This window comes from Macaca thibetana, chromosome 8 (assembly GCF_024542745.1).
Source record: "Macaca thibetana thibetana isolate TM-01 chromosome 8, ASM2454274v1, whole genome shotgun sequence".
NCBI classification, from domain to species: Eukaryota; Metazoa; Chordata; class Mammalia; order Primates; family Cercopithecidae; genus Macaca; species Macaca thibetana.
Window position 1 is genome coordinate 124,267,841 of NC_065585.1, and position 26,186 is coordinate 124,294,026.

The 26,186-nt window shown below is 43.7% G+C and overlaps 2 protein-coding genes across 17 annotated transcripts in view; one reads left to right on the plus strand and one right to left on the minus strand.

The window, feature by feature from the left end:
• The window catches only part of CSGALNACT1 (chondroitin sulfate N-acetylgalactosaminyltransferase 1), a 360,764-nt gene extending 357,950 nt beyond the window's left edge, over positions 1-2,814 (plus strand). For all 15 annotated transcript variants that reach the window (XM_050801850.1, XM_050801848.1, XM_050801852.1 and 12 more), the window contains one exon: positions 915-2,814. In XM_050801850.1, coding sequence (XP_050657807.1) covers positions 915-1,204 — 290 coding nt within the window. In that variant the 3' untranslated portion in view covers positions 1,205-2,814. The remainder of the gene's footprint in view (positions 1-914) is intronic.
• Positions 2,815-11,368: 8,554 nt separating this feature from the next.
• The window catches only part of SH2D4A (SH2 domain containing 4A), an 83,677-nt gene continuing 68,859 nt past the window's right edge, over positions 11,369-26,186 (minus strand). For both annotated transcript variants that reach the window (XM_050801868.1, XM_050801869.1), the window contains exons 9-10: positions 14,057-14,280; positions 11,369-13,065 (exon numbers count right to left, since the gene is read on the minus strand). In XM_050801868.1, coding sequence (XP_050657825.1) covers positions 12,973-13,065; positions 14,057-14,280 — 317 coding nt within the window. In that variant the 3' untranslated portion in view covers positions 11,369-12,972. The remainder of the gene's footprint in view (positions 13,066-14,056; positions 14,281-26,186) is intronic.

Here is a 26,186-nt window from a genome sequence, read left to right on the forward strand (position 1 = left end):
AACAGACCATTACTGGCTTTATGAAGGAGTTCATTACATAGTGACATGAGATTTTTCTTTGAGTAGAACTTCAGGACTGACTGTGAGGCCAGTCCCTTTAAGATGACTGATTTCACCAGCCTATGATGGAATCCCATGTGACCCCTTCAGCCTGTGAAATGCATAGTGCTTTGGTGGGATGTGACTTCTTCATGCTGAGACCCTCTTACACTCGGTCGTACTGCAAGCCCCTCGTTTCTTCTCTGTTTGCGATGGCAGGAGAAGGCCACATCTTAACAGAAGCACAAGAATTTGCATTCAGAGGTTCCAAGCTGAGAAGTGGGGATGCTGTAGAAGCTCTTTTTTTTTTTTTTTTAACAAAACCTCTATTTTTAATTGTTATGGGTACATAATAGTATTTATGGGGCATGTGCAACGTTTTGATACAGGCATACAATGTGTAATCATCACATCAGGGTCCTTGGAGGTACCCATCATCTCAAATATTTATCATATTTATCCCTCTTCTCGTTATTTTTAAATATACAATAAATTGTTAACAATAGCTAATTCATAATCACAATAAGTCATCTTATTGTACTACCGAATACTAGATCTTATTTTTGTCCCTATTAACCACAAGGTTGGGGCTATTCATGAGCATGGCTGATAACTCTCGAGTGCAGGCAAATGCTTGGAATTTTGTTGGAGGTCCTGTCATCTCAAGAAATCGGTGCTGTCTGCCATGAAAGCCGTCTTTGTTGGGAAATTCCCAGGGCCTCTGACCCAGGTGGACACTCTCATACCTTGGGGGGGTGGTAGTGAAGCACACATCCCCTCAATCATGTCTCAATGAAAAGTTTGTGCTTGTTGTAACTCAGGGAAGCAAAACAGACCAGTGCAGTGTGATTGAACAGTGTGTTCTCTCCCGACAGGTGGGTTTGATCTGGACATCAAAGGCTGGGGCGGAGAGGACGTGCACCTTTATCGCAAATATCTCCACAGCAACCTCATAGTGGTGCGGACGCCCGTGCGAGGACTCTTCCATCTCTGGCATGAGAAGCGCTGCGTGGACGAGCTGTCCCCTGAGCAGTACAAGATGTGCATGCAGTCCAAAGCCATGAACGAGGCGTCCCACGGCCAGCTGGGCATGCTGGTGTTCAGGCACGAGATAGAGGCTCACCTTCGCAAACAGAAACAGAAGACGAGTAGCAAAAAAACATGAACTCCCAGAGATGGATGGGGGGAGACACTCTCTCTTTCCTTTTGCAATTACTGAAAGTGGCTGCAACAAAGAAAAGACTTCCATAAAGGACGACAAAAGAACTGGACCCGTGGGTCAGAGACGAGAGAGCCTCCAATTTCTCTCTGTTTGGCTTTTTACAACAGAAATCAAAATCTCCACTTTGCCTGCAAAACTAGCCCAGTAGCACCCTGCGAAGTGTCTGACAAAGGCAGAATGCTTGTGAGATTATAAGCCTAATGGTGTGGAGGTTTTGATGGTGTTTACAGCAAACTGATACCTATTGTTTTGTGTGCTCACTGAAATATTCATGATTTAAGAGCAGTCTTGTAAAAAGTTCATTAGCATGAAAGGCAAGCATATTTCTCCTCATATGAATGAGCCTATCAGCAGGGCTCTTGTTTCTAGCAGTGCTAAAATATCAGAAGGCAGAAGAGGAGATGTGCTTATTATGATCCTAGTGAGTACATTAAGCAAAATCAAATGGACCAGAAAAGAAACCGTAAATATCGTGTTATTTTTTTTCCCAAGATTAATCAAACATAATCTGCTTATCTTTTTGGTTGTCCTTTTAACTGTCTCCGTTTGTTTCTTTTATTTAAAAATGCACTTTTTTTTCGCTTGTGAGTTAGTCTGCTTATTTACCACTTTGCAAGCCTTACAAGAGAGCACAAGTTAGCCTACATTTTTATATTTTTAAAGAAGATACTTTTAGATGCAGTTTGAGAACTTTCAGTTCAAAGCATCAAACTGATCCTGTATCCGAGGACATGCCAAATGCTGATTCAGTCCGGCACTGAGTGTCAGGCCTGGAGACATAGGGAAGGAATGGTTTGTACTGATGGAGATATACAGATACTTTATCTGAAGAGTGTTTTCGAAGAGGAGCAACTGAACACTGGAGGAAAGCAAAATGACACTTGATGCTTTACAGAAAAGGAAACTCATTCAGACTGGTGATATTGTGATGTAACTAAAAGTCAGAAACCACATTTTCCCCTCAGAAGTGGGGACCGCTTTCTTACCTGTTTAAATAAACCAAAGTATACCGTGTGAACCAAACAATCTCTTTTCAAAGCAGGGTGCTCCTCCTGGCTTCTGGCTTCCATAAGAAGAAATGGAGAAAATACATATATATATATTTTGTGAAAGATCAGTCCATCTGCCAGAATCTAGTGGGATGGAAGTTTTTACTACATGTTCATCCACCCCAAGCCGGGTGGAAGTAACTTAATTCGTTTTTAAATTAAGCAGTTCTACTCGATCACCAAGATGCTTCTGAAAATCGCATTTTATTACCGTTTCAAACTATTTTTTAAAAATGAATACAGTTCACATAGAGTGGTTTCTACATTCATGTGAAAATTATTAGCCAGCACCAGATGCATGAGCTAATTACCTGTTTGAGTCCTTGCCTTCTGTTTGCCCACAGTAAACTCATTGTTTAAAAGCTTCAAGAACATTCAAGCTGTTGGTGTGTTAAAAATGCATTGTATTGATTTGTACCGGTAGTTTATAAAATTCAATTAAAACACAGGCCATGAATGGAAAGTGGTATTGCACAGCTAATAAAATATGATTTGTGGATATGACTGCCTTGTGGAGTAAGAATGCCATTTTGTTTCGTTTTTGGAAACAGTGTATTGTGCATGGACCAGGGTTTCTCAGCCTTGGTACTACTGACATGTTAGACAAGGTAACTCTTTGCTGTGGGGGGCTGTCTTCTATCCTGTGGGATGTTTAACCACACCCCTAGCCTATACCCACTAGAGGCCAGGAGCGTCTCCTACCCAGTTTTGACAACCAAATTGTCTCCGGTCATGCTCAAAAGTCCTTTGAGGGGAAATCACCCCTGGTTAAGAATCACTGGGCTAGAGGGAGAAGAGAACCATAATGAAAAACTTGAATTATTTAGACATTAACTTGTCTGTTTTCATTAGAGGAAATTGAGAAATGATTTCCAAGGCCCCTTTCAACTCTGTGCTTAGTATCGTCATGTGTGGCTGGGCACTGTGGTTAATGCCTGTAATCCCAGCACTTTGGGAGGCCAAGGTGGGAGGATCACTTGAGCCTGGGAGTCTGAGACCAGCCTGGGCAACATAGTGAGACCCTGTCTCTAGAAAAAAATACAAAATTAGGTGTGGTGCACACCTGTAGTCCCAGATACTCCAGAGGCTGTGGTGGGAGGATCACTTGAGTCCAGGAGGTTGAGGCTGCAGTGAGCCCTGATTGCACCACTGCACTCCAGCCTGGGTAAGAGTGAGACCTGGTCTCAAACATGTGTAATTTTTTTTCATATGCTCTGATGATACTAGTGACTTGAGGACATGTGTTTGGCCTGTCTCTGCCGTGGTTCTGCTGGATTTGTGCTGAGTGACCTGCACGCTCTTGCCCATATCCTCCCAGTCAGAAGGATGCATTTCTAACAAGGCTGGTGGTGGCAATCCAATGTTCTGACTGTGGCACTGGGTGGGTCTAGGTGTCTCACTGGTGGCCCCATCCAGGCCGCACTCTGTGGGCTCATCAGCCATTTTTGTACTTGTTTAAATTGCATATCACAGATGCCCAAGAATTTGTTTCCTTTCCAACTTTTTAGGAGGTTCCTGTGCAGATGTACTACATGGGTAAAATGTGTGTTGCGGGGGTCTGGTGTGCAGATTCTTTGGTCACCCAGGTAATAAGTGCAGTACGTATTTTTCAGTGCTCGCCCTCCTCCCACAGTCCACCTTCAAGTAGGCCCCGATGTCTTTTGTTCCCTTCGTTGTGTTCATGGGTTCTTATCATTTAGCTCCCACTTAGAAGTGAAAACATGCAGTGTTTGGTTTTCTGTTCTTGTGTTAATTTGTTTAGGATAATAGTCTCCGGTTCCATCTATGTTGCTGCAAAAGACATTATTTTGTTCTTTTTTATGGCTGTGCAGTTACGAATTGGGTTTTTTAAAGTTGCAGAGAGTAGCTGATGAGGAGACGGAACAGCATGATATTAAACTATGGTATTTCTTTTTTAAAGCTTATTCAGGTAAAACAGTTTTATCAAAGGGTAGAGGCCCTCTTTAGCAACATGCTAGAGGAGAATACCCCCATTGCCTGCCCAAGACATACAGAAAAGAAGGATGGTAGAAGGTCCCACAAAAACATTAGAATTAGGAGGCTGGAATTTAAACTTAGCAAAGGAAAGCTGTACCAGAACACTGGTTTCAAGAACCCAGTCACATTGCACATTCTCAAGGATGCTGCTGAGGAAGCAGTGAGTCTTGGGCTTGCCTGAGGCCCCTTCCAGCTCTGCATGCTCTCTCTGTTCCTATCCCTAAACTGCCCAGTGACCAGCACAGGTTATCTTACTGAGCTGGGCTCCTTAATACACTGGGGGTCTCCTTCAGGCAATGGCGTACTGGTACAACTTGGTGGGAGCCAGTTTTGAGCATTTCTTCCCAGTGCTCACTCCATGTTGACTGGGTTGTAGCGTGAAATACACCATGGTGGGAGTATTTACACCATGGACTCTGGCAATTGGCAAATGCTGCCAATCAGCCATCCTCACAACCCCTGGGTCCCTAGGCCTGGCCCATTGTTAAATATTATATCAACACATCATTGCCTCCAAGTGACATACCTGGGCTCCCTGGGCTCTTTTTTCTGCAGTCATCGACTTCCTAGCCCCTTTTGTATTTGTAAATGTGGTTGACTGCCCCTTTCCACATCAGCGATGAAGATCAGGCCTAGGAAAATAGCTACCCAGAATCTCATTTTACTAATGTTTTTGTTTCAGGAAAAATCCTCTCACCTAATTTTATATAATCAAGGTTCAGCTCAGTAGAGTAGTTGATATCATGGTTTTTCCAGCCAAACAACCTGGGTTCAGATTCCAGTTATTTCTCTTGCAATTTACAGGATCTTTAATTTAAAGGAGTCGCTAGATGTATTCGTACCTCGATCTCCTCATTCAGCGTGATGGATTCAATCCCTTGTATATCATGCAATTGTTTTAAAGATTAAATGGGTTCATATGTTTGAAGCACTTCGGATGCATCAGGCATACGGTAGGTGTTTAGTTATTAGCATTCAACACACAGTTCCTCACATACAATTGTGTATCTGGCAGTGTCTGTTAAGCTTCTTGGTATCCCTAGTGCTGCTTGGATATAATCAGACGGCTATTACAGGCAATACAGTAAAGATTATGAAGCCATCATGTACACTGTTGTTCTTTTTGTCATTCTGAAAACTTAATTTATCTGAAGGAGAAGGGTTACTAGGAGTGTGAAATTTAATGGGTAATTTCTACCTTACGTTCCACACTCAGTAATATGGAGTTGACACCCTCCTAGGCAGCTGAGAAGCTTTACAGGGTTTTGAAGTCAGGAGCATAGCTAGGAACCTTATGTTCATTACCCCAATCTTCTAAGCTAGATAGTATCATTACTTTCATTTTCCAGGTGCAGAGAATGAGGATCAGAAACATTGAAGAACTTGCCCAGAGATCCAACCAGTGAGTAGCCAGCTTCAGACTGATATGACCGTCATTGTCCCTGACCATGACCCGTCACATGGCCAGCTCCGGATGGATTGGAAGGTCTGCGGGAACGAGCTTTGGCCTAGTGGTAAGTCCCCAGCCTGTTGTTTTTGATTCTCAGTTTTCTACCATTTCTCTGCTCTCTAGTCCCACCTGAGAAATCACCTAACAAGGAAAGAAAGCTTGCTAACACAGGGATCTAGGAACAGCTAAGGCATCTGACCAAGCCCTCCAGCCACTCTGCAATGACAGGCAGTGTTAGGACTCCATATGGGATCAGAGCCCTGGAATCTGGCTCTCATGCAGGATTCCGACATGGTACATTGAAAGAGTGATGGCCTGGCACAGGGGCTCACGCCTGTAACCCCAGGGCTTTGGGAGGCCGAGGCAGGTGGATCACGAGGTGAGGAGTTCAAGACCAGCCTGGCCAAGATGGTGAAACCCCGTCTCTACTAAAAATAAAAAAGAGTTAGCTAGGCTTGGTGGTGGGCGCCTGTAATCCTAGCTACTCGGGAGACTAAGGCAGAGAACTACTTGAAACCCGGGAGGCGGAGGTTGCTGTGAGCTGAGATCGCGCTACTTCACTCTAGCCTGGGTGACAGAGTGAGACTGTCTCGAAAAAAACGAAAAAAAAAGAAAGAAAAAAAAATGATTTGAGTAGGAGGGGACAGCAGGTGGGAATACTTGCTTTTTTAAGAAAAGACTTGATACTGTTCGTGAGAATTGCTGATTTGAGATAATGACCTTGGGCAGTTTCTTAGCAGGGCAGGGGTGTTTTACTCCCCACACACATAAAATGACTGGCAGCTTCATGTGATCCATATTCTGATTCGCTTTATATTTTAATTCAAAGCTGTTTCTCCTGGCAGGGCTCAGTGCTTTGCTGCTGCTGCCAAAAACTATGGGGATGGTGCCAGTTGGTTGGGGGGTTTTGACGGTAGTTTTTTTCAACACACAGAATATGTTCTTTCCTGTCAGCAGAGGTGCCTTTCAAACTGTGCATTACTGATCCTTTGAACACGCCCTCTGGAGTAGTCACCCCCAGTGTCCCCTCGGCTGTCTATGGCCTTGTCTGCTATTCTAGCAAGAAGGTGGACAGAACTGTAGGGGAGGAGGGGCAGGGCAGGGCCGCCTTGGGGAAGGTCACAGCCTGGGAAGGGCGGGCATTGCTCTGGGGAGAGAAGTAGGGCTGTGCTTCTTGAAGACCTTTCTCCAGCCTCCACAGTCGCCCCAGGGACTCAGTGAGGGCCAGCCATCCATGGCAGCCTCTGTCCGGGACTAACCGAACGACCTTCAGCCTGGGTGGGATGTCTGGTGAACTGGATTTATTCTTCATCAACCTGAGTCAGATACTTGAGCTTGGAATGAAGTGCAGCCATGCCAGGCCACTTCCTCCACCTCCATTGTGATTCCTGAAGCTTCTACCCCCACTGCCAACTCACCCTGTCACTCCAGGGTTTCAAAAATGACAACAGTAAACATCATCTGGCCTGCTTAGATGTTAAAGCCCATTTGAAATGGATTAAATAAGTCAATGAAAAACCAGAAAAACACCCAAATTAAGTTCAAAGAGAGGCTGAAGAAAAAGCTTATTTACATCACTTGTTCTTTATCAGCCTCAAATGAAGCTACGTCAAAATCACAGCCCTGGCATGGCGGGCTGTCGGAAGCAGCAGGGAGCGGCTTGGTTGCAAAGCTTTTCTCGAGCGCTGGCACACCATTGGGAGGGCACCCCTGGAGGGCAAGGCATTTGCCATTCTGTCTGGTTATTGAGGTACAGGCCCATGCAGGGCTCCCAGGATCTCAACTTCATTGGTGAGAAGATTTCACAAGAAACATCCTCCCAATTGAAGAAAAGCCAAAGCTGATTTAGACTGAGAAAAACAGAATGTGGGGGAGTTTGCTTGGCATTGCCTGACCTAGCTGGGAGACAGGCAGAGTTCATCTCAAAGGGAGCTGGGTTTGTGATGTCTCCTGGTCGAAATGGGAGGCAAATACTTGGGGATTTGTAATCAGGAATCACGAGGCAGCAGAGCCAGTTGGACAATGGCTGATTTGTGGGTAAAAACTGGTTACTGCTAATTTGGGGATTGTCAAAATCAGACATTAGAAAAAGCCCCTCTGTGCCACTTCAGATCCAGACCAAGTGAGCCCATTCTCTGCAGGTCAACTGGCAAATGAATGTATTGTGTGGTTGGTCATTAAATCCCTTACTCTTCAGAAGTTTCCTCTTCCTTCTTAAAATTCATCTCAGAAATTCTAGGAAACAAGGATAGGGGATAAACAGCCCAGTGGTCACATAAACTGAGTTGACAAAGGGGAAGTTTGCAGTGCAAGGATCCTGGTTTTGTTGGACTCATAACTCACTAGGAAAAGGAAAAGGCAATTACCCAATTACTATTTATGGAGAGCTGGCTTGCTTTCCTTTTCTTTTCTTTGTAAAGAAAGGGTCTCGCTCTGTCACCCAGGCTGGAGTGCAGTAATACAATCATAGTTCACTGCAGCCTCGAACTCTTGGGCTCAAGTGATCCTCTGACTTCAGCCTCCTAAGTAGCTGGGACTACAGGCACATGCCAATCACACCTGGCTAATTTTGGTATTTTTTTGTAGAGATGGGGTCTCACTATGTGGGTCAGACTGGTCTCAAAATCCTGGGCTCAAGCAATCTTCCTGCCTCAGTTTCCCAAGGAGCTGGGATTTCAGGTGTAAGCCACCATGCTGGGCCCATGGAGAGCTTTCTGGATGCCAGATATTTAACATATTTCTTTCCTAATCTTCAGAACCCAGGTGACTTGAGTAACATCTGTCTGAGAGATGAAACTGAAGCTCAGACAGGCTTAGTTACTGTTTTTCTTTAACGACTCCACACAGTTAGTTATGGTATAGCCAGGACCCCACCCCAAACCTGCTGGGCCTGCTCTCTACTATATCCAGCAGCCTGATTATCAAATAATGTGTTTTTGCCACAATTAGAATAGGGTACTTTTATCATTTAAGCTTCCTGACAATTGTCAGTCTGGGGAAGCAGTGGGAAGCCTAAAGATCCCTGCACAGGAAGAGAAGGTAGGATGGGAAGTAGCTGGAAATGTAAAAGTGGTACTAAAATCCACCTGGAGGCAGTGCAGTGCAGAATTAACATTGTAGAAAATTTAATCTCTGATGGGGAAAGGACAGATGCAAGAGCTCTCCTAAAATACAACAGAAAACAAGGGAGAGATGAAAACAATGGGCGTGAGAATACCACATGAAAAGCAAAGAAAAATCAAACATTTATAGCTATTCCCGACGAAGAGAAAAGCTAAATTCAAACAGATTATTTAAAGATACAGTTGTAGAAAACGTATGTTCTAAAACAAAACAAAACAAACCCTGTGAATTGCAGCCTGAAAGGAAAGCATTTACCACGTTCTGGATAAATATGAAAGCAAAGAGGCCCCATGGAAACGTATCCATGCATAACACATGCATTTGTGTCTTCTCTGTCACCAAGTAGCAGGAGCCTGAAAATCCATGTGTATGGGCCATAAAACATGTTTGGACTCCAGTGCATTAAGAAAACAGCCTTTACAAAAGGTGGCAATTGCAAAACTTGAAGCCATAATTTTTTTTTTAATCTAAAAGATTTCATGTCATATTAGCAAAGGATGCTTAATTCCAAAGCATTAGCTCAGATAGGCAATTTTGGGTGGAAATGTCCTGGAGGTATTTTTGGTGACCTGACTTCTCTGATCTTTTTTTTTCCTAACTTACCCTGTGTTTTCTCACTTTTTAGGGTAAGCTCTGAGCCAGAAAGCATGTTTGTTTGTTTGTTTGTTTTAGTAGAGACTGAGTTTCGCCGTGTTGGCCAGGATGGTCCCAATTTCCTGACCTTTGTGATCTACCTGCCTTGGCTCCCAAAGTGCTGGGATTACAGGCATGAGCCACCGTGCCTGACCAGAAAACACTTCTTGAGACTGCCTAGCTAGCACTGCTGGTGACACTGGGGGCCAAGTGACCTTCTTTGTGCATCGTACTGCAGCAGGGTAGGATAGGAGGCCAGAAGCAGGGTCCTTGCAGGTGACCTGATGCATCTGTGAGCATCTGGCAATACGGTGGCAGCCAGAAAATCTTACATGACTGTGGGAGGGAGATTCCAGAATTGTGGGAGAGAAGAATCTAGATGGGCAGGGAGTAGCATTTGGGCACAGGCCCAGTGAGTCAGGGTATGCAGACCAGAGCCCCTAGGCTTGAGAACTAGGACAGTAACATGAGGCCAGCATTCCTAGACCCAGAAACCTTGCGCAGGCAGGTCAAGGAGCTGGGCTTGCGGAGGCAACAGGAGGAGACCAGGATCGATCAGAGTTTGGACATCTTCACCTTAGACCGTAACTCAGGGTAGATGTAGGCAGGACTGAGACCACAGCACAGCTCGGATGACAGTTCAGGCCTCCAGAATCCCATTCAGTTGAAATCAGTTTCTGAAATCTGTAAACCATTCTCCTTCCCTAAGAATTTCAACTATCATTCATGCCATCATATCATCCAACAGTGACAGTGTATTTTTCTGTCAGCAACAAATAGGATAAACTAAACTAGTCCAGAACCCACATCTACTCCCCTTTGTAGTAATGGGTTAATTCAGTTGGGCAACTTCCTGTTTTCTAAATCTTCCTTTAGTAGGATGTTGCTTTGTGTAGTTATAGCTGGATGTGGGCACACTTATTTCCTACAAGATAACTGTAGGCACAGGAGGGTACTGGATTTCTTTTCCCCCCCAACACAGAGTCTTGCTCTGTAGCCCAGGCTGGAGTACAATGGCCTAATCTCTGCTCACTGCAACTTTTGCCTCCCAGATTCAAGCAATTCTCCTGCCTCAGCCTCCTGAGTAGCTGAGATCACAGGTGCACGCTACCGTCCCTGGCTAATTTTTGTATTTTGAGTAGAGACGGGGTTTCAGCATGTTGGCCAGGCTGGTCTTGAACTGCTGACCTCATGATCCACCCATTTTGGCCTCCCAAAGTGCTGGGATTGTAGGTGTGAGTCACCGCACCCGTCCTGTACTAGAATCTTACGTCTTCCTAATTATTAGTGACAAGGGGGTACTTTCCATTCATTCCAGTGAGAAGCACTGGAAACTTAAAATTTCAGAATTGCATGAAAATAATAAAGATCACCCAGTTAAATCATATTTTGTTGTTCAGAAGCAAAAACTGAGGCTCAGAGATAAAACGTCCCATCCAAGGTTACACAGAAAATGGTGGGAAGAGATGAGAAGTTTCTCAATAATGCCATGATTGTTGAGTAATAGGAACAAAAAAGAGATGGATCCTTGCAATAGTTTAACAATATAAACCACATGGAACATTTCAAGAAAGAGTTAAACAATGATCTGTGTTTCAAAGCTAGCTCTACCTGGCATAGTATCTCACATCTGTAATCCTAGCACTTTGGGAGGTTGAGGCAGGAGGATCACGTGTGGCCAGGAGTTCGAGGCTGAAGTGAGCTGTGATCGCACTACTGCACTCCAGCCAGGGTGTCAGAGCAAGACCCTGTCTCTAAAAATAAACGTCATCCTCTTTCTCATTAGAACACACATGCCAACCATCCCCTTCTCTGTCAGTGCTGGATGCAACCAACAAGCTCATAACCACACTGTTGTATCATTCTGCTTTTATTAAAAGGCAATGTAAAAGAGTGTTGACCTACAGAGTTAGGCCAGAGGTCCTAGCCAATTTCCATCCTCCCAGAAAAATGATCTCCAGTGGCTCAGAGCCACCTCAGTCCCTGTCCAGAGTCCATTCCCGGACTGGGAGTGGACCAAGGTGGGTGGGGCGTGCAGCAGGGCATAAGATTCCTGATAGGACAAATACGTGTCCCAGGGCTAAACAGAACTGGCTGGAATGTTTTTCTTACCTCCCATTTCTACTTCATTATGAAAATGGTGGACTGGGCAGCAATTAACGGGTCAATCCTGTGTGTCAAGTTATGTAATTACATAAACGACTGTATTAGCTTTCTGGTGCTATAGTAACAAATCAGCATGAACTAAGCAGCTTAAAACAACAGAAATTTATTCTCCCGGTTCTGGAGTCTGGAATTCCAAAGTCAGGGCCATGCTTCCTTCTGAGGCTTGGGGGGAACCTGTCCCATGCGTCTCTCCTGGCTTCTGTTGGTGGCCAGCGATCTTGGTGTCCCTTCCCTTCTGGCTGCATCGCTCCAACTTGCCTCTTGTCCCCTGGTCGTCTTCCCACTGCATTTGTCTCTATTATCAAACCTCTCTCTTCTCCTGAGGATGTAAGTCATTGGATTTAGGGTCTACCCTAATCCAGTGTGACCTCATCTTAACTTGACTATATCTGCAAAGACCCTATTTCCAAACCAGGTCACATTCACGGGGATAGGGGTTAAGACTTCACTATCTATTTTGGGGGAACACAATCCAACCACAAGTAGCATCCAAACAGCCTGCTTATTCTGTTCTGGTCTATGCACTACTGATAAAAAAAAAAATAAAAATACATGTGCAGATGCTTTGTCCTTTTGGTGCACTCTAGAGCCAGGGGAGGCCAGGGAAGCTGTGGCCCCATTCTCCAGAACAAGAAAACAAACTCAGTGACGTGTGCTCACTTTCCTGCAGGTCCATCTGTATTTTTGTGCATGTTAAGCCGCTCATCCTATGTTTTAAAACTTCTCATTCCATTTACATTCATGACTTCTGTTTTTCTATGTCTCTCGTATCCTGGTTCCAACATGTACAGTAAGTGAGGTGTGTTTTAAGCATCATCTCAGCCAGGAAAAGGTTTTTTTTTTTTTTTTTTTTTGCCAGCATTCCAAAGCCAGTGTGAAACTTGACAGGCCCCTGAAACCTCCCGAAATGATACAGAGGGAGTACAGGGGTCATATGATACTTCACAAAGATACTGGTTTTCAAGTACATCTTCATTTCTAAAAGGTTTCCATTTCTTCGTTTGTTTTATATATATCATTAAGGTCATACCCTTCATGACAGATGCTTGCTGAAATTGAGACTCTTCTCCCTTTACTTTTGGAGTGAATATGAGCAGAGGTCATTTTCTCTTGACACTGAATTCCAGTATTTGTGCAGAAGAGAGGTGTCAGTGAGGATTCCATGGACGCTTTCAGTTGATCAGTACTGGCTCTGCTGCAGGGTGCTTTTGGCTTCACACACAAATGTTGCGGTGGCGTTTGTCCAGGGGAAAACCCAGCTGGAGGCTGTAGCATGACCCTGATGGAGGCTGTCACTCAAACAGCTCCAGGTAGTCAGGCAGCTGGTCCTGCTGACCGCAGGGATAGAGGAGGAGCTCCTTTCCCAGGGAAGTGATGGGTTCCTCCTGTCAATCAGAAGGCACAGGGTCAAACAGTGTAAGTAGCAACCACATGCTCTTCCTACTTCCTCAGAGGACATCACTAGCTGCCTAGCCAGGATTTACACAAAGCTTTCGTGGTTTATGATCATCTTAAGAGGCATTTTTCTTATCCACATGTGGCCAGGGTACTCTCTTTCCCTCCAGGGCTTGAGTTCTAACTTAAGACTGTTCTCATAGGTCAGGGGTCCCCAACCTCAGGGCCATGGACCTAGTACCAGTCTGTGGCCTGTTAGGAACTGGACTGTATAGCAGGAGGTGAGCAGTGGAGTGAAGCTTCATCTGTATTTACATCCGCTCCCTGTCGTTCACATTACTGCCTGAGCTCTGCCTCCTGTCAGATCAGTGGCAGCATTAGATTCTCATTGGACACCAATCTTATTGTGAACTGTGCATGTGAGGGATCTAGGTTGTGTGCTCCTTATGAAAATCTAATGCCTGATGATCTGTCACTGTCTCCCATCACCTCCAGATGGAACCATCTAGTTGCAGGAAAACAAGTTCGGGGCTCCCACTGATTCTACACTTGATTGAACTGTATTATTATTTCATTACATATAACAATGTAATAATAGAAATAAAATGCACAATAAATGTAATGTGCTTACATCATCCTGAAACCATCCCCCAACCCCTAGTCCGTGGAGAAATTGTCATCCAGGAAGGTTAGGGACTGCTGTCATATGTGATCCATGTGGCTACAGCTTTTATTTTTTCTTTTCTTTAGCATTTCCTGTATTCTCTGCCCCAGTGGGGTTCCCTGAGTATTTAAGGAAGAACTAGGTTCTAAGATAAATGAAACGCAATTAACAATCCTGATTATCAGGAACAATTACCAAAGACAACCCCCCAGCCCCACATACTTGTCTCAGTCCTTTTCCTTGTCATTGTCATTCACTGTTAGAGCTGCTACAGGACAGTAACTCAGAAGGCAAATTAAGTTTATGCATTGCTTCACCTTGTGATATTCCACCAAATCCGCCAGGGTGGCGTGCTGCAGCTGGTCCACGCCCAGGAAGCTGTAGGAGTCTGCAGAGGCATCGATGAGGAAATGTTTACAGCTGTCCTCTGACAGGTGGGACAGGGCATAGCCTTTGATCCTTTCACTGACTCGGATGAGAAAACTGCCGGGCATGCCTGTGCTCAGAAGAAGTTCATTTGCTTTCTTGAGTGTGAGAATTCCTGTGGCAAAGCAAAAAAAGGCAGGTATTTCAGCCAAATCATTTCCCAAACTCTCCTCTGTTAAATCCAGTTGCATGGATAGTCAGTGACAAATAAGACACAGTAAGCGCAATTTTAAGTCTGTTTTGGGCTTCTTAGGAATATGGAATATTCTGCGGGTATTTGCTAATTAGACATGAATAGGTTACAGAGGCAAACTGTATAAAAACCATGTATGGAGGTATACATGAGAGCTTAAATGTCGACCTTAAGAGGAACATATTTCCACTTTATATACCCATTTCACGCAGGTGTTAGACAGTTTATGAGGGTCTAGCGGGATGCATTGATGCTCATCCTGGGAATGTTTGATCTGGGGGGGGATTTTAAGATACTCTCCCTAGGCCACCTCAGTTTACCAACAAGGACTCAATGGCCTGGGGCGTGATTTGACTTGGTCTAGGACAGTGGTTCTCAACCAGGACAGTGTCTGAGAGAGACCTTTGATTGTCATGGATGGAGGATGCCACTAGCATCTAGTGGGTAGAGGCTAGGGATGTTGCTAAACAGCCTACGAGACAAAGAATGATCCAGCCCCAAATAGCAGTAGTGCTGAAGTTGAGAGTCCCTGGTGTGGGAGGCGCAGCAATTTAGTGACAGAGCCAAGTCAGACTCAGTTCTGTAAAGTACCTTAGACTGTAGCTACTGCTGAATGACACTACACTGGCATTTAAAGGAATAAAACTATATGTGTGTCTTCATATACATATATGAAGTTATATATAGACATCATGAATTCACACTCTTACTCCAGACCAGCCTTTTCCCCAGTTAGTCCAAACTCATGAGGTGTGACTCATGTTCCAAATTTTTTATTCCCATCATAATTCGTCGATGAATAGATAATGCTGTAAAACTCATAGAAAGTGCAGAAACGCATCTTGGAAAGATGGGGAAGTCAATGAATTATTCAGTGAGCTGTGATCTGGGAGGGAGGAACAGCGTTCTACGCGTGCCCTTTTTCATTTCAACAGATAAAACTCTTGCCTTGTTGGCTCCCTGTTGATACTCAGTACCTTATTATTAGGAAAACAAAACAGTAACAGAACCACCTTAGGAAAAGGCAATCGGCTCCCAGAGCCCTTTTGTCTTGTTAGTACAGTTAATGGGGAAGTGAACTCCCTCCAGAGTAAAATAAAACCATTTCTGTTCTCTCTTCTATAAACAGACCTTGAATGACAGGAGGATTTTAAAAATTGTTTTCTCCTAGCCAAGATCATCCGACCAGCCCTTCTCCTGCCTCCTCTTCTCCTGTTTCCTATTTGGGAGGACATAGACCCCAGATGTCCCACTGCAGAGTCCCCGTATAGGAAGGTCAACCCAGTGTGAGCTCCAGGTAAGAGCTGGAAGTGGATGAAAAGGCCGGTCTCCCCGACGTGCAGATAGTCAATGTCCTTGAAACAGACCAGGGCCTTGCTCCTAGGGGCTCTGGCTCTATTATACCCATTCCCAGCAGATGACTGATGCACATGCCTTGTACCCATCACGTCCAGTGGCTTTTTCACCCCTTCCCCACTGAGACAGACCCACTGGACACTGCAGGCACCACGGACACTGAGGGAGCCTCTTGGTTCAGATGCTCCACTATCCACATGAGGTACTCAAATCATGGCTATCTAGTTCCATCAGATACGGGCTGCTGCTTCTGTGTGTCTATTTCCCCTTCCTAAGCATACCTGGTCCCACTGATAAATTACAAATGACAACCATACATTGAAACAAGGCACCAGGTACCAGCCCATGTGGGGACTGCACATGGCCAATCTCTGAAGACACTGTATGAGGCTGTCTCTGAAACCCAGGGATGCTTTTCAATGACCCTGAAAAGTGCCCTTCAGAAACAAGAAGCCACGATTGGAGGAGAAGCAGCATTCTGGAGAAAGATTAGTCCCTCCTCCTAGACTGATGGCTCACTATGAAATTCCAGGTTGTTTCAACAGATGGGGCAGATGTTATAATTTATGACATCTGGAAATTATCCAGATGAATCTGAATTCCTAAAATAAAAGCTATTCTGGAAAATTATCACCAAACCTGGGCTAACTAAGGTCAAATGCCTTTTAAGATGAGGTCGTAGTTACTATAACTGAAACTTTCCAAAAGCCTGTTAGCCTTACGCACAGATCTTGGTGCCACCTAATCTCCTGGGACACCAGGACCCAATCAAACGTATTGGTGGCAAAGCACAGGTCATAGCAGAGACTCCTTGTACACCATGGGATTGGGCAGGTTCCAAAGGGAAGTGCCCTGGAGACTAGGCTTTGAATGATCCAAGAGGTAGTTTGTCTTTGCTTCTTTTGCTTTGTAAGAGGATTACTATTCCTTAATAGCAAACCAGCTTGGTGCAGCTAAATACACAGGTCAATGTACAATTTGTCATGAATCCATCAGGGGCAGCGTGTGCATTTTGGGTGTCCTGGTTGTGATTACTGGCAAGCAGTTAGGTTTATCTGCTGGGATAGGGAATTCTTGAGCACAAAACCAAAATCCTAGGTTAGATACTGATCACTGAGGACTCAATCAATGTTTTCTTTTTCTTTTAAACAATCACTCAAGCTGCAGTGCAGTGGTGCGAGCTCAGCTCACTGCAATCTCTGACTCCTGGGTTCAAGCGATTCTCATGCCTTAGCCTCTTGCGTAGCTGGGGTTATAGGAGCCCACTACCATGCCCAGCTAATTTTTTGTATTTTTAGTAGAGACAGGGTTTCACCATGTTGGCCAGGCTGATCTCAAACTCCTGGCCTCAAGTGATCTGCCCACCTTGGCCTCCCAAAGTGCTGGGTTGGCCAGGCTGATCTCAAACTCCTGGCCTCAAGTGATCTGCCCACCTCGGCCTCCCAAAGTGCTGGGATGATAGGTGTGAGCCACCGCACCCGGCCTCAGTCAACCTTCTCATGGTACTTATCCCCCAAGCTGCCCTTTGCACAACTCTAAGAATTCTGAAGCAGGGGTCTTCCCCCCAGCCCTAAAGGCCATGACATTGGTGCTGCTTCCCTCTGACCTGATCTCTCTCCACACAGCTTAAAAGAACCAAACCTGAGGTCCTAGGAGGATTTCTGTGCTAGTGAAAAGGGATAAATAATTTTTTTTTAAGACAGGGTCTTACCCCATTGCCCAAGCTGGAGTGCAGTGATGCGATCATGGCTCACTATAGCCTCAACCTCCTGGGTAGCTGGGACTGCAGGCACGTGCCACCGTGCCCGGCAAATTTTTGTAGAGATGGGGTTTCACCATGGTGCCCAGGTTGGAATATTTTAGTCCATCAGTTTAGTGAACCAGATTTTCACCCAGGCAACAGTCTGTTGATTTTACAGTTGAATCCAGGCCGGGACTGGCAGACCTCTGGCAGCCCAGAAGAAAGCAGATGTTACTGCGTGAGGTCTGATGGGCAGCGTCTGGCCCTCAAGAGCCTGGGGCAGAGCAGGAACTGAAACTCCTGAGAGCCTACACAAGAGCACCAGCACAGGGGTTCGTCACAGCTGGAGAAGGTCCTACTCTGCTCTCTGTGTGATAATGCAAATAGTGCCACATGTGCTACTGAGCACTGAAATAGGGCTTATTTCTGATTCATTTTGATGTCAAAAGCCACCTGTGTTTAGGGGCTACCGTAACTGGATAGTGTAGCTCTAAACCTCTCTAGAATGAACATTTTGCCCAGGTAAAGGCCCCAGGGAACTACTTTTTGCATAGGAGAGGGTAAACATACCCAAGAACCTGAAAGTAACTCAAACTCCAGTAGGCTCCAGTTGGAAATCCAAGTGGTAATAACTGCCCCACAAAGCGGTTCAGTGGTCTTTCTCCACAGCTTCCTCCTGGAAAACTCCTACTCACTCGGCAAGCTTCAACTCAAGAGCATGACACGTCCTGATCCTAGCCTGGGCAGTCAGTCTCAGTTTCTCCTAGACCTGCTGTGCACCTGCTGCCACCTCCATCTGAGCACTCAAGTGGTCAATGCAGGGTCTCACCTGTACTGATCTCCATCTGTGTACTCAGCTAGTTTTCGCTTCTATCCAAGAATTCACAGAACTTTCTGCCATAACTGTCCTGCCCTCCCCGACTTCCTTGTGACCTCCTCGAGGCCAACTACTCCATCTTATTTATTTTTACACACTCAGCACCTGCCACTTAGAAGATGGCCAGAAAAGGGTTTAATGAATGCTTGTGTCTTATAATCAAGTCAGAAACTTCCTTCTCTGGGACACTTCGGTGCAGCCACTTCCTATAGTCTAAGAATTGTGATCACAGGGACAAGAGATGCATTTCGTCTTTCTATGAAGTGCCACCAGGTCTAAATATTATTTGGGTACATTTGTACAACTCCTGTGTCTGGAAAATGTGTGTTTAAAAATCAAATGGAAGACAGCCAAATAAAGTTTGTATTACTTCCTTTCATCTTCACAGCAACCCTACATAGACATATTGTTATTATCCTCAAATAATGGATGAGAAAACTTGCATACCCTGCTGAAGGTCATTCGGGTAGGTCAGGAGAAGCACTGGGATTAGACCCAGGCTGGCTGACCTCAGGGCCCACGCTGTCACCCATTCTCTCAGACAAAACACCTGCTTTGCACTGGCGTACCATACTGTTCAGCGTGCTTCCACTGCATTTTAGAGTTGTTTTCTCTAAAAAGCAGAGCTGATGTTATCATCATCTCTATTTTAGAGATGAGGAAATTAACGCAGAAAAGGCAAGTACCCAAGCTTGCAGGATTAGCAAATGACACTTCCAGGGTTTTTGTCTCCTATTGTAGGGTTTTGCTTTTTAACCCACCAGGCTTATGGAATTTTCGTGGAACGAACTGAAAATAAAATGGGTCTTTATTTCACAAAGCAGTGTTCATTTCTCACCTTGGCAACTTAAAGAAGATGCATTTTTCACTGGTTACAGATGTGTAGTATGCCTTGATGTGGGGACAGTGACTCTTCCAAAATCTAAGCTTAGCATTCATGCTGCTGAGGACTGAGAAGCTCCTTAGTAAGTCAAGGATCAGAACTATTAGCATTATTCATCCTCACTTCATTATCTTAAATGGCTAACACTTGTTAACTAGGGCTTATTATGTGCCACACAGTTCTTCATGCTTTACAAATATTAACAACAAATTACATCCACATACTGAAGCAGGAACAACCCCTAATGATCTGCATTATACATATCAGGGACAGAAGGAAACAGTCATGTGACTGCCTGAAGCCACACAACTAATTAACGGGGGAACTCAGATTTTGAAGCCAGGCACTGTGGCCCCAGGGACATGCTCTTAACCACTATTTATTTACTTTCCCTTGGCATAAAGAAGTGAGGTGGCATCACCTGGCTGTGTCAGAAGAAACTGTCAAGAAAGCATGTGATAGTACACAAATAAAAATTAAGGCATTTGATGGTCATGGCCAGGTGCCCTGTCTCACACCTGTAATCTCAGCTCTTTGGGAGGCTGAGGTGGGAGGATCACTTGAGACCAGGAGTTTGAGACTAGCCTGGGCAACATGGCAAGACCCCATCTCTACAAAGAAAAAAACAAAAAATATTAGCTGGGTGTGGTGGCACACACCCACATTCCCAGCTGCTCAGGAGCCTGAGGTGGGAGAATCACCTGAGCCCAGATAGTCAAGGCTGCAGTGAGTTGTGATCACACCATGGAACTCCAACCTGAGTGACAGAGCAAGACCTTTTTTTTTTTTTTTTTTTTTAAAGCATGTGATGACAAAAGTTTGAAGACAAACACATGCCTTTTAAAATACTAAAACAGTAGAATCCCTTTTCTATTCAAAATTCCAGGTGAAACCCCCAAAACAGAATCTCTCTTCTTAGGTTCTCACACACCCACTGTACCTGTCCCTTGCCACTGAGGCCCCTTTAGGCAACCTCAGGACTCCAAGAGCACGACAGGGAACTAGAAGGGTCCAGTCCTGGGTGTGTGTAGTGGGAAGCTTGGGGCTCCCAGGCACAGCCACTGCCATCCTGTCATAGTGTCAGGATGAGGACTCCAGTGCATCATCGGCAAAAACCCAAGGAAGAGCTTGGGGCCAATGGGCTATTCTCCACATTACTGGCAAACATAGTGGCATTTTTGCAGGAAGCCTGCTGCACTGAGTAATTTATGAGAAAAGTCAGGTTCTTCCAGGAAAAAGCCAGCATTGCATAGAATGTTCTGCAGAAAGCTAACTCTTCCGAAATCCAAATTAATGTGTGTAGTTTTAGCCTCTTTGTTTCATCTTCTCCAGCTGCTTTACAATCTGAACAAATACTAAGCAATTTTACAGGGGGACCATGGAGAATAATTTGGACAAAATGTGCTTTGCTTTAATGACATTAATGTAGGTGAAGCCTTCATGCCAAAAGGAGCCCTGCCCGGGAATGGACTTCCAGCTGTCCTTCTCCGCCACACACAAGCAGTGATATACTGTTGCTGGCCACAGCCTATCTACTCCATAAAATGTGTGAATCATCCATGTAAATGAGGCAGGATATATATGTCATCTGAGGTTTAAGAACAAAGAGGCTTTAAGAAATCACATATATAACTACTTTGTGCTCGGTGAACACAGAAGCTTGAAAATCCCTTTGTGACAGGTGGGCAGAATATTGATGGCCCCACAATTAAGAAATCTCCATTCTTCAGCAAAATAGTCAAAGGACAGATGATCACTGAGAAGCTCCTTAATAAGTCAAGGATCAGAACTACTGACTCATAGGTCTGCTAAGATCTTAGACTGAAAGAAATTTTGGGAAGCCTCCATGAGCCCTTCTTAATGCAACCTATTGAGTGACATACGCTCTGTCTGGGGTGGTATCTGTCCCGGTTTTGAAGGAGCTGTGTGTGACAAACTGTCAGGAGTAGAAGGGAAGTGGGGAGGAGTGGGACACAGGATTCTACCTTAACAACCATCTGTAGGGAACAACAATTCCAGAGAATAACTACCTCCAGGAGGTTCAGAGTAACCCTCTAGAGTCAGTGGAATGTATCAAAAAATGGAAGAAATCAAAATAGCTGGAGTATGGCCAGGCGTGGTGGCTCAGGCCTGTAATCCCAGCACTTTGGGAGGCTGAGGCGGGTAGATCACTTGAAGTCAAGTTCGAAACCAGCCTGGACAACATGGTCTCTACAAAACTTAGCCAGGTGTACAAAACTTAGCCAGGCATGGTGGCACATGCCTTGTAATTCCAACTACTCCTGAGGCAGAGGCAGGAGAATCGTCTGAACCTGGGAGGTGGAGGCTGCAGTGAGCTGACATGTCACTGCACTCCAGCCTGGGTAGCAGAGAAAGAGTCTGTCTCAAAAAAAAAAAAAAAAAAGCTGAAATGTGAACTATATTGCTATTCCACCAAAGTAAAAAGGATGTGCTTGCTAAGTAGCTTAAAATATATATAAAGTACTGGTGGGACCAAATCACCAGGAGGGCAGGTTCAGTTGTATGCCATGACAGCAAAAGACAGCTAAAAGAAACAAATCAAGATGGAGAGATTTCATCAAAAATCTAATTACATCTACATTTGAATAAGAGTGTTCATTAAATTTCAGAGGAATAATGATCAACTATTGATACATAAAGCAAATGTGTACAATTTTGTTTAAAAATTGTTTATAATTGGAAAATTTCTAAATCATAAACTTGTTTATACACAGATTTCTATCTTTTTACCCATCTTCCCACTCCCAGTCCCTGCCAGTTTCTCGGCTCCAATATATTGCTTTATTTTTAGCAGAAATAGGAAAATGTTGATAGAATGAAGAAATGAACCTGTGGTGTTCCGGACAGAACTTCAGATCTCAATTTTATTTATTCTTTGGCCCTGTCTTGGGGAACTTTAAAAGCATATTAGTGGGTAAAATGAATTATGTATCTACATACTTTGGAGACTCATAATCTGAAGCCAGAATAACTGGGATGACTCTTCAGTCAGCAGGATGTTAAGTTTGGCCAGAAGGACTTTCCAACATTATTTACTTAGTTTACAGATATTACAGACTATAAGGTCTTTCTTAAAGAATGTTGGAATCTGGCTATCAGATGCAAGAACCAAATGAATAAAACAAGCATTGCATTTGAAGGTCAAGACAGTCCCGACCTGAAAAAATGGTCGTTCAAGGACAACGGGATAAGAAGAGATAAAGGATGACAAAATTAGGCAGATTTAAGCAATAACAATATTTAGAAGATCACAAATCCAGAAAATGGGAGCTATTACTTTAGAAACGCTAACACTAACCCCCGTCTCTTTGCGCCGTCCCTCCCAAACCCAAGCTCAACCTTAACCTGCAATGTCCTGCCAAACTTGCCCAAAAACCTTCTTTCTCTGTTGGTGAGGGTGTTGACCCTCTGTCCTTCCAAATTACTGTTTGCTTCTGAGGTGGCCTCCTAGCTTTTAAAGACAGGCCCCAAATAAACACTTGTAGAAATAGCATAGGGCAGTTTTTGCAGTAATTACAATCTATTTTATTGAAGTGCTGCTTACTTACACTGTTACTCAAAATGATAGGAAAAGAAAGGTAGGGGAACAGGAACGATGAACTTAAACTGCACAATTCTGATAAATCAAAATAACAAACACCAGGTATTAGGTACTATTCCAAGCACTTTACATAATATTAGCTGATTTACTTTATAAAAACAACCCTATGACATAGATTAGTATTATCCTCCTCATTTTACAGAGAAGAAAACCCAACTCAAACCTAGGTAATCTAGTCATTACATTTCAAAATCCCTCCCCCTTAATTTTTTCCCCCTTTTGGGAGCCAGACACTAAAGACTAGGACATTCAAAAATAATTGCATATATGGAGAAAATCACAACATGACTATTCATGGCCATGGAAAGGTACAGGCTCAAAAAGGAGCTGTGAAGACCTTAAGTTTGTACCTCAGGCTGATCCTTGACATAGAGAAAGCCTATAACAATAGAAACAAAAAAATAGAAAGAAAAAAAATAGTAAGCCTTGGGGAAGAGGAAGAATCAGATTCCCAGAGTTACCACATTATTACATTCAAATACCCAGTTTTCAGCAAAAAATCACAATGCATGAAAATCCAAAGAAAAATATGGCCCATTCAAAGGAAAACAAATCAGAAACTGTCCCGGAATGAAAAAGGCCCGATGACAGATCTACTCAAAGACTATGTATGCACAAAATGTAAATATAAAGAGAAAACCTTAAAAAAAAAAAAAGGAAAAAATCCTAGAGCTGAAAGTATAACTAAAATGAAAAATTCGCTAGAGGAATTCACAGGCAGATTTAAGTGGGCAGAAGAAAGAATCACTGAACTTGAAGACAGGACAATGGACATTATCGAGTTTAAGGAACAGAAAGAATAAAATGAAGAAAAGTGAACACAGCCTAAGGCACCTATGGAACGGCATCAAATGACCCAATATATGTTTTGTGGAACTATCAAAAGGAGAAGGGGGCAGAGAGAATATTTGAAGAAATAATGAAAACTTCCCAAATTTGATGAAAGACATTAATATAAATATCCAAGAAATTCAATGAAATCCAAGTGAGATGAACTTAAAAGAGACCCACACTGACACACGGTACAATCAAACTGTCAAAAGACAAAGATTGGCCAGGTGTGGTGGCATGTGCCTGTAGTCCCAGCTACTTGACAGGACTGAGGCAGGAGGACTGCTTGAACCTGGAAGGTCGAGGCTGTAGTGAGCCGAGATCATACCACTATACTATAGCCAGGGTTACAGAGTAAGACTCTGTCTCAAAAAAAAAAAAAAAAAGAATCTTCAAAGCAGCAAGAGAGAAGCAACTCATCACATACAAGGGATGGTCAATAAGATTATCCCCAGATTTCTCATCACTAGTTTTGGAGAACAGAAAGCAGTGAGCCAATAAAGACGCTCCTCAACTTATTTTATGATGGGGGGTTTACATCCTTATAAACCCAGCATAAGTTGAGAATATTGTCAGTCAAAAATTCACTTCATACATCTAACTTACTGAACATCATAACTTAGCCTAGCCTACCTTAAACATGGTCAGAATATTTACATTACCCTACAGTTTGGCAAAACCATCTAACACAAAAACCATTTTTAAAGTGAATATCCCATGTAATTTATTGAATATTGTACTGAAAGTGAAAAACAGAATGGTTGAACAGGTACTTGAAGTATGGTGTTTACTGAATGTGTATCACGTTCACACCATCATAAGGTAAAAAAATCGTAAGTCAAACCATTGTAAGTTTAGGACTATCTGCATATTCAAAATACTAAAAGAAAAAACAACTGTCAATCAAGAATCCTACTGATTCTTGATTCTTTTGGCCAATCCTGGAAAAATTGTCCTTTAAAAGTGGGAGACAAATTAAGACATTCTTGGGTAAACAAAAGCTAAGGAAGTTTGTTACCAGTAAACCTGCCATGCAAGAAATGTCCAAGGATGCTACATGGTGAAATGAAAGGATGCAGACGGTAACTCAAAGCCAAATGAAGAAACAAGTAACTCAATAAAGGTAAACACATAGGCAATTATAAAAGATAGTATTACAGTAACATGGTTACTATCAAAATTAATGCAGCAGCATATCAACAGGATCATATACCATAACAAGTAGGATTTATTCCTGGAATGCAAGATGGTACAATATATGAAAATTGATCAGTGTAATACACCGTATTAACAGAATAAATGAAAAAAATACATGCTCATCTCAGTGCATAAAAAGTATCTGACAACATGCAACACCCTATCATGATAAAAACTCAACAAACTAGGAAGAGAAGGAAACTACCTCAACATAGTAAAGGCCATGTATGAAAAACCCACAGCAAACATCATAGTTAGTATTGAATGACATTTCTTCTAAGATCAGAAATAAGGCAGGGATGCCCACTCTCGCCATTTCTATTCAACTATTCCTGGAAGTTCTAGCTACAGCAGTTAGATAAAATAAATAAAAGGTATCCAAATTAGAAAAGAAGAAGTAAAATTATCTCTGTTGTCAGATCATACAATCATCCATGTAGAAAACCAGAAAGATTCCACAAAAAACTGTTAAAACTAATAAATGAATTAAGTAAAGTGGCAGGATACACAGTCAATACACAAAAAATCAGTTGCATTTCTATACACTGACAATGAACACGCTGAGAAGGAAATTACAAATCAAATTCCATTTACACTATCATCAAAAAGAATACTTACGGCCGGGCGCCATGGCTCACGCCTGTAATCCCAGCACTTTGGGAGGCCGAGACGGGCGGATCACGAGGTCAGGAGATCGAGACCATCCTGGCTAATACAGTGAAACCCCGTCTCTACTAAAAATACAAAAAATTGCGGGCGCCTGTAGTCCCAGCTACTCGGGAGGCTGAGGCAGGAGAATGGCGTGAACCTGGGAGGCGGAGCTTGCAGTGAGCTGAGATCCGGCCACTGCACTCCAGCCTGGGCGACAGAGCAAGACTCCGTCTCAGAAAAAAAATTAATAAAAAAAAATTTTAAAAAAAATACAAAAAATTAGCCGGGTGCAGTGGCAGGCGCCTGTAGTCCCAGCTACACGGGAGGCTGAGGCAGGAGAATGGCGTGAACCCGGGAGGCGGAGCTTGGAGTGGAGATCGCTCCACCGCACTCTAGCCTGGGTGACAGAGCGAGACTCCGTCTCAAAAAAAAAAAACAGAAAAAAAGAATACTTAGAATTAACCAAGGAAGTGAAAGACTTATACAATGAAAACTACAAAACACTGATGACTGGGCACAGTGGCTCATGCTTGTAATCCCAGAAGTTTGGGAGGCTGAAGCAGGTGGATCACTTGAGGTCAGGAGTTCGATAACAGCCTGGCCAACATAGTGAAACCCTGTCTCTACTAAAAATACAAAAATTAGCCAGACATGATGGTGGGAGCCTGTA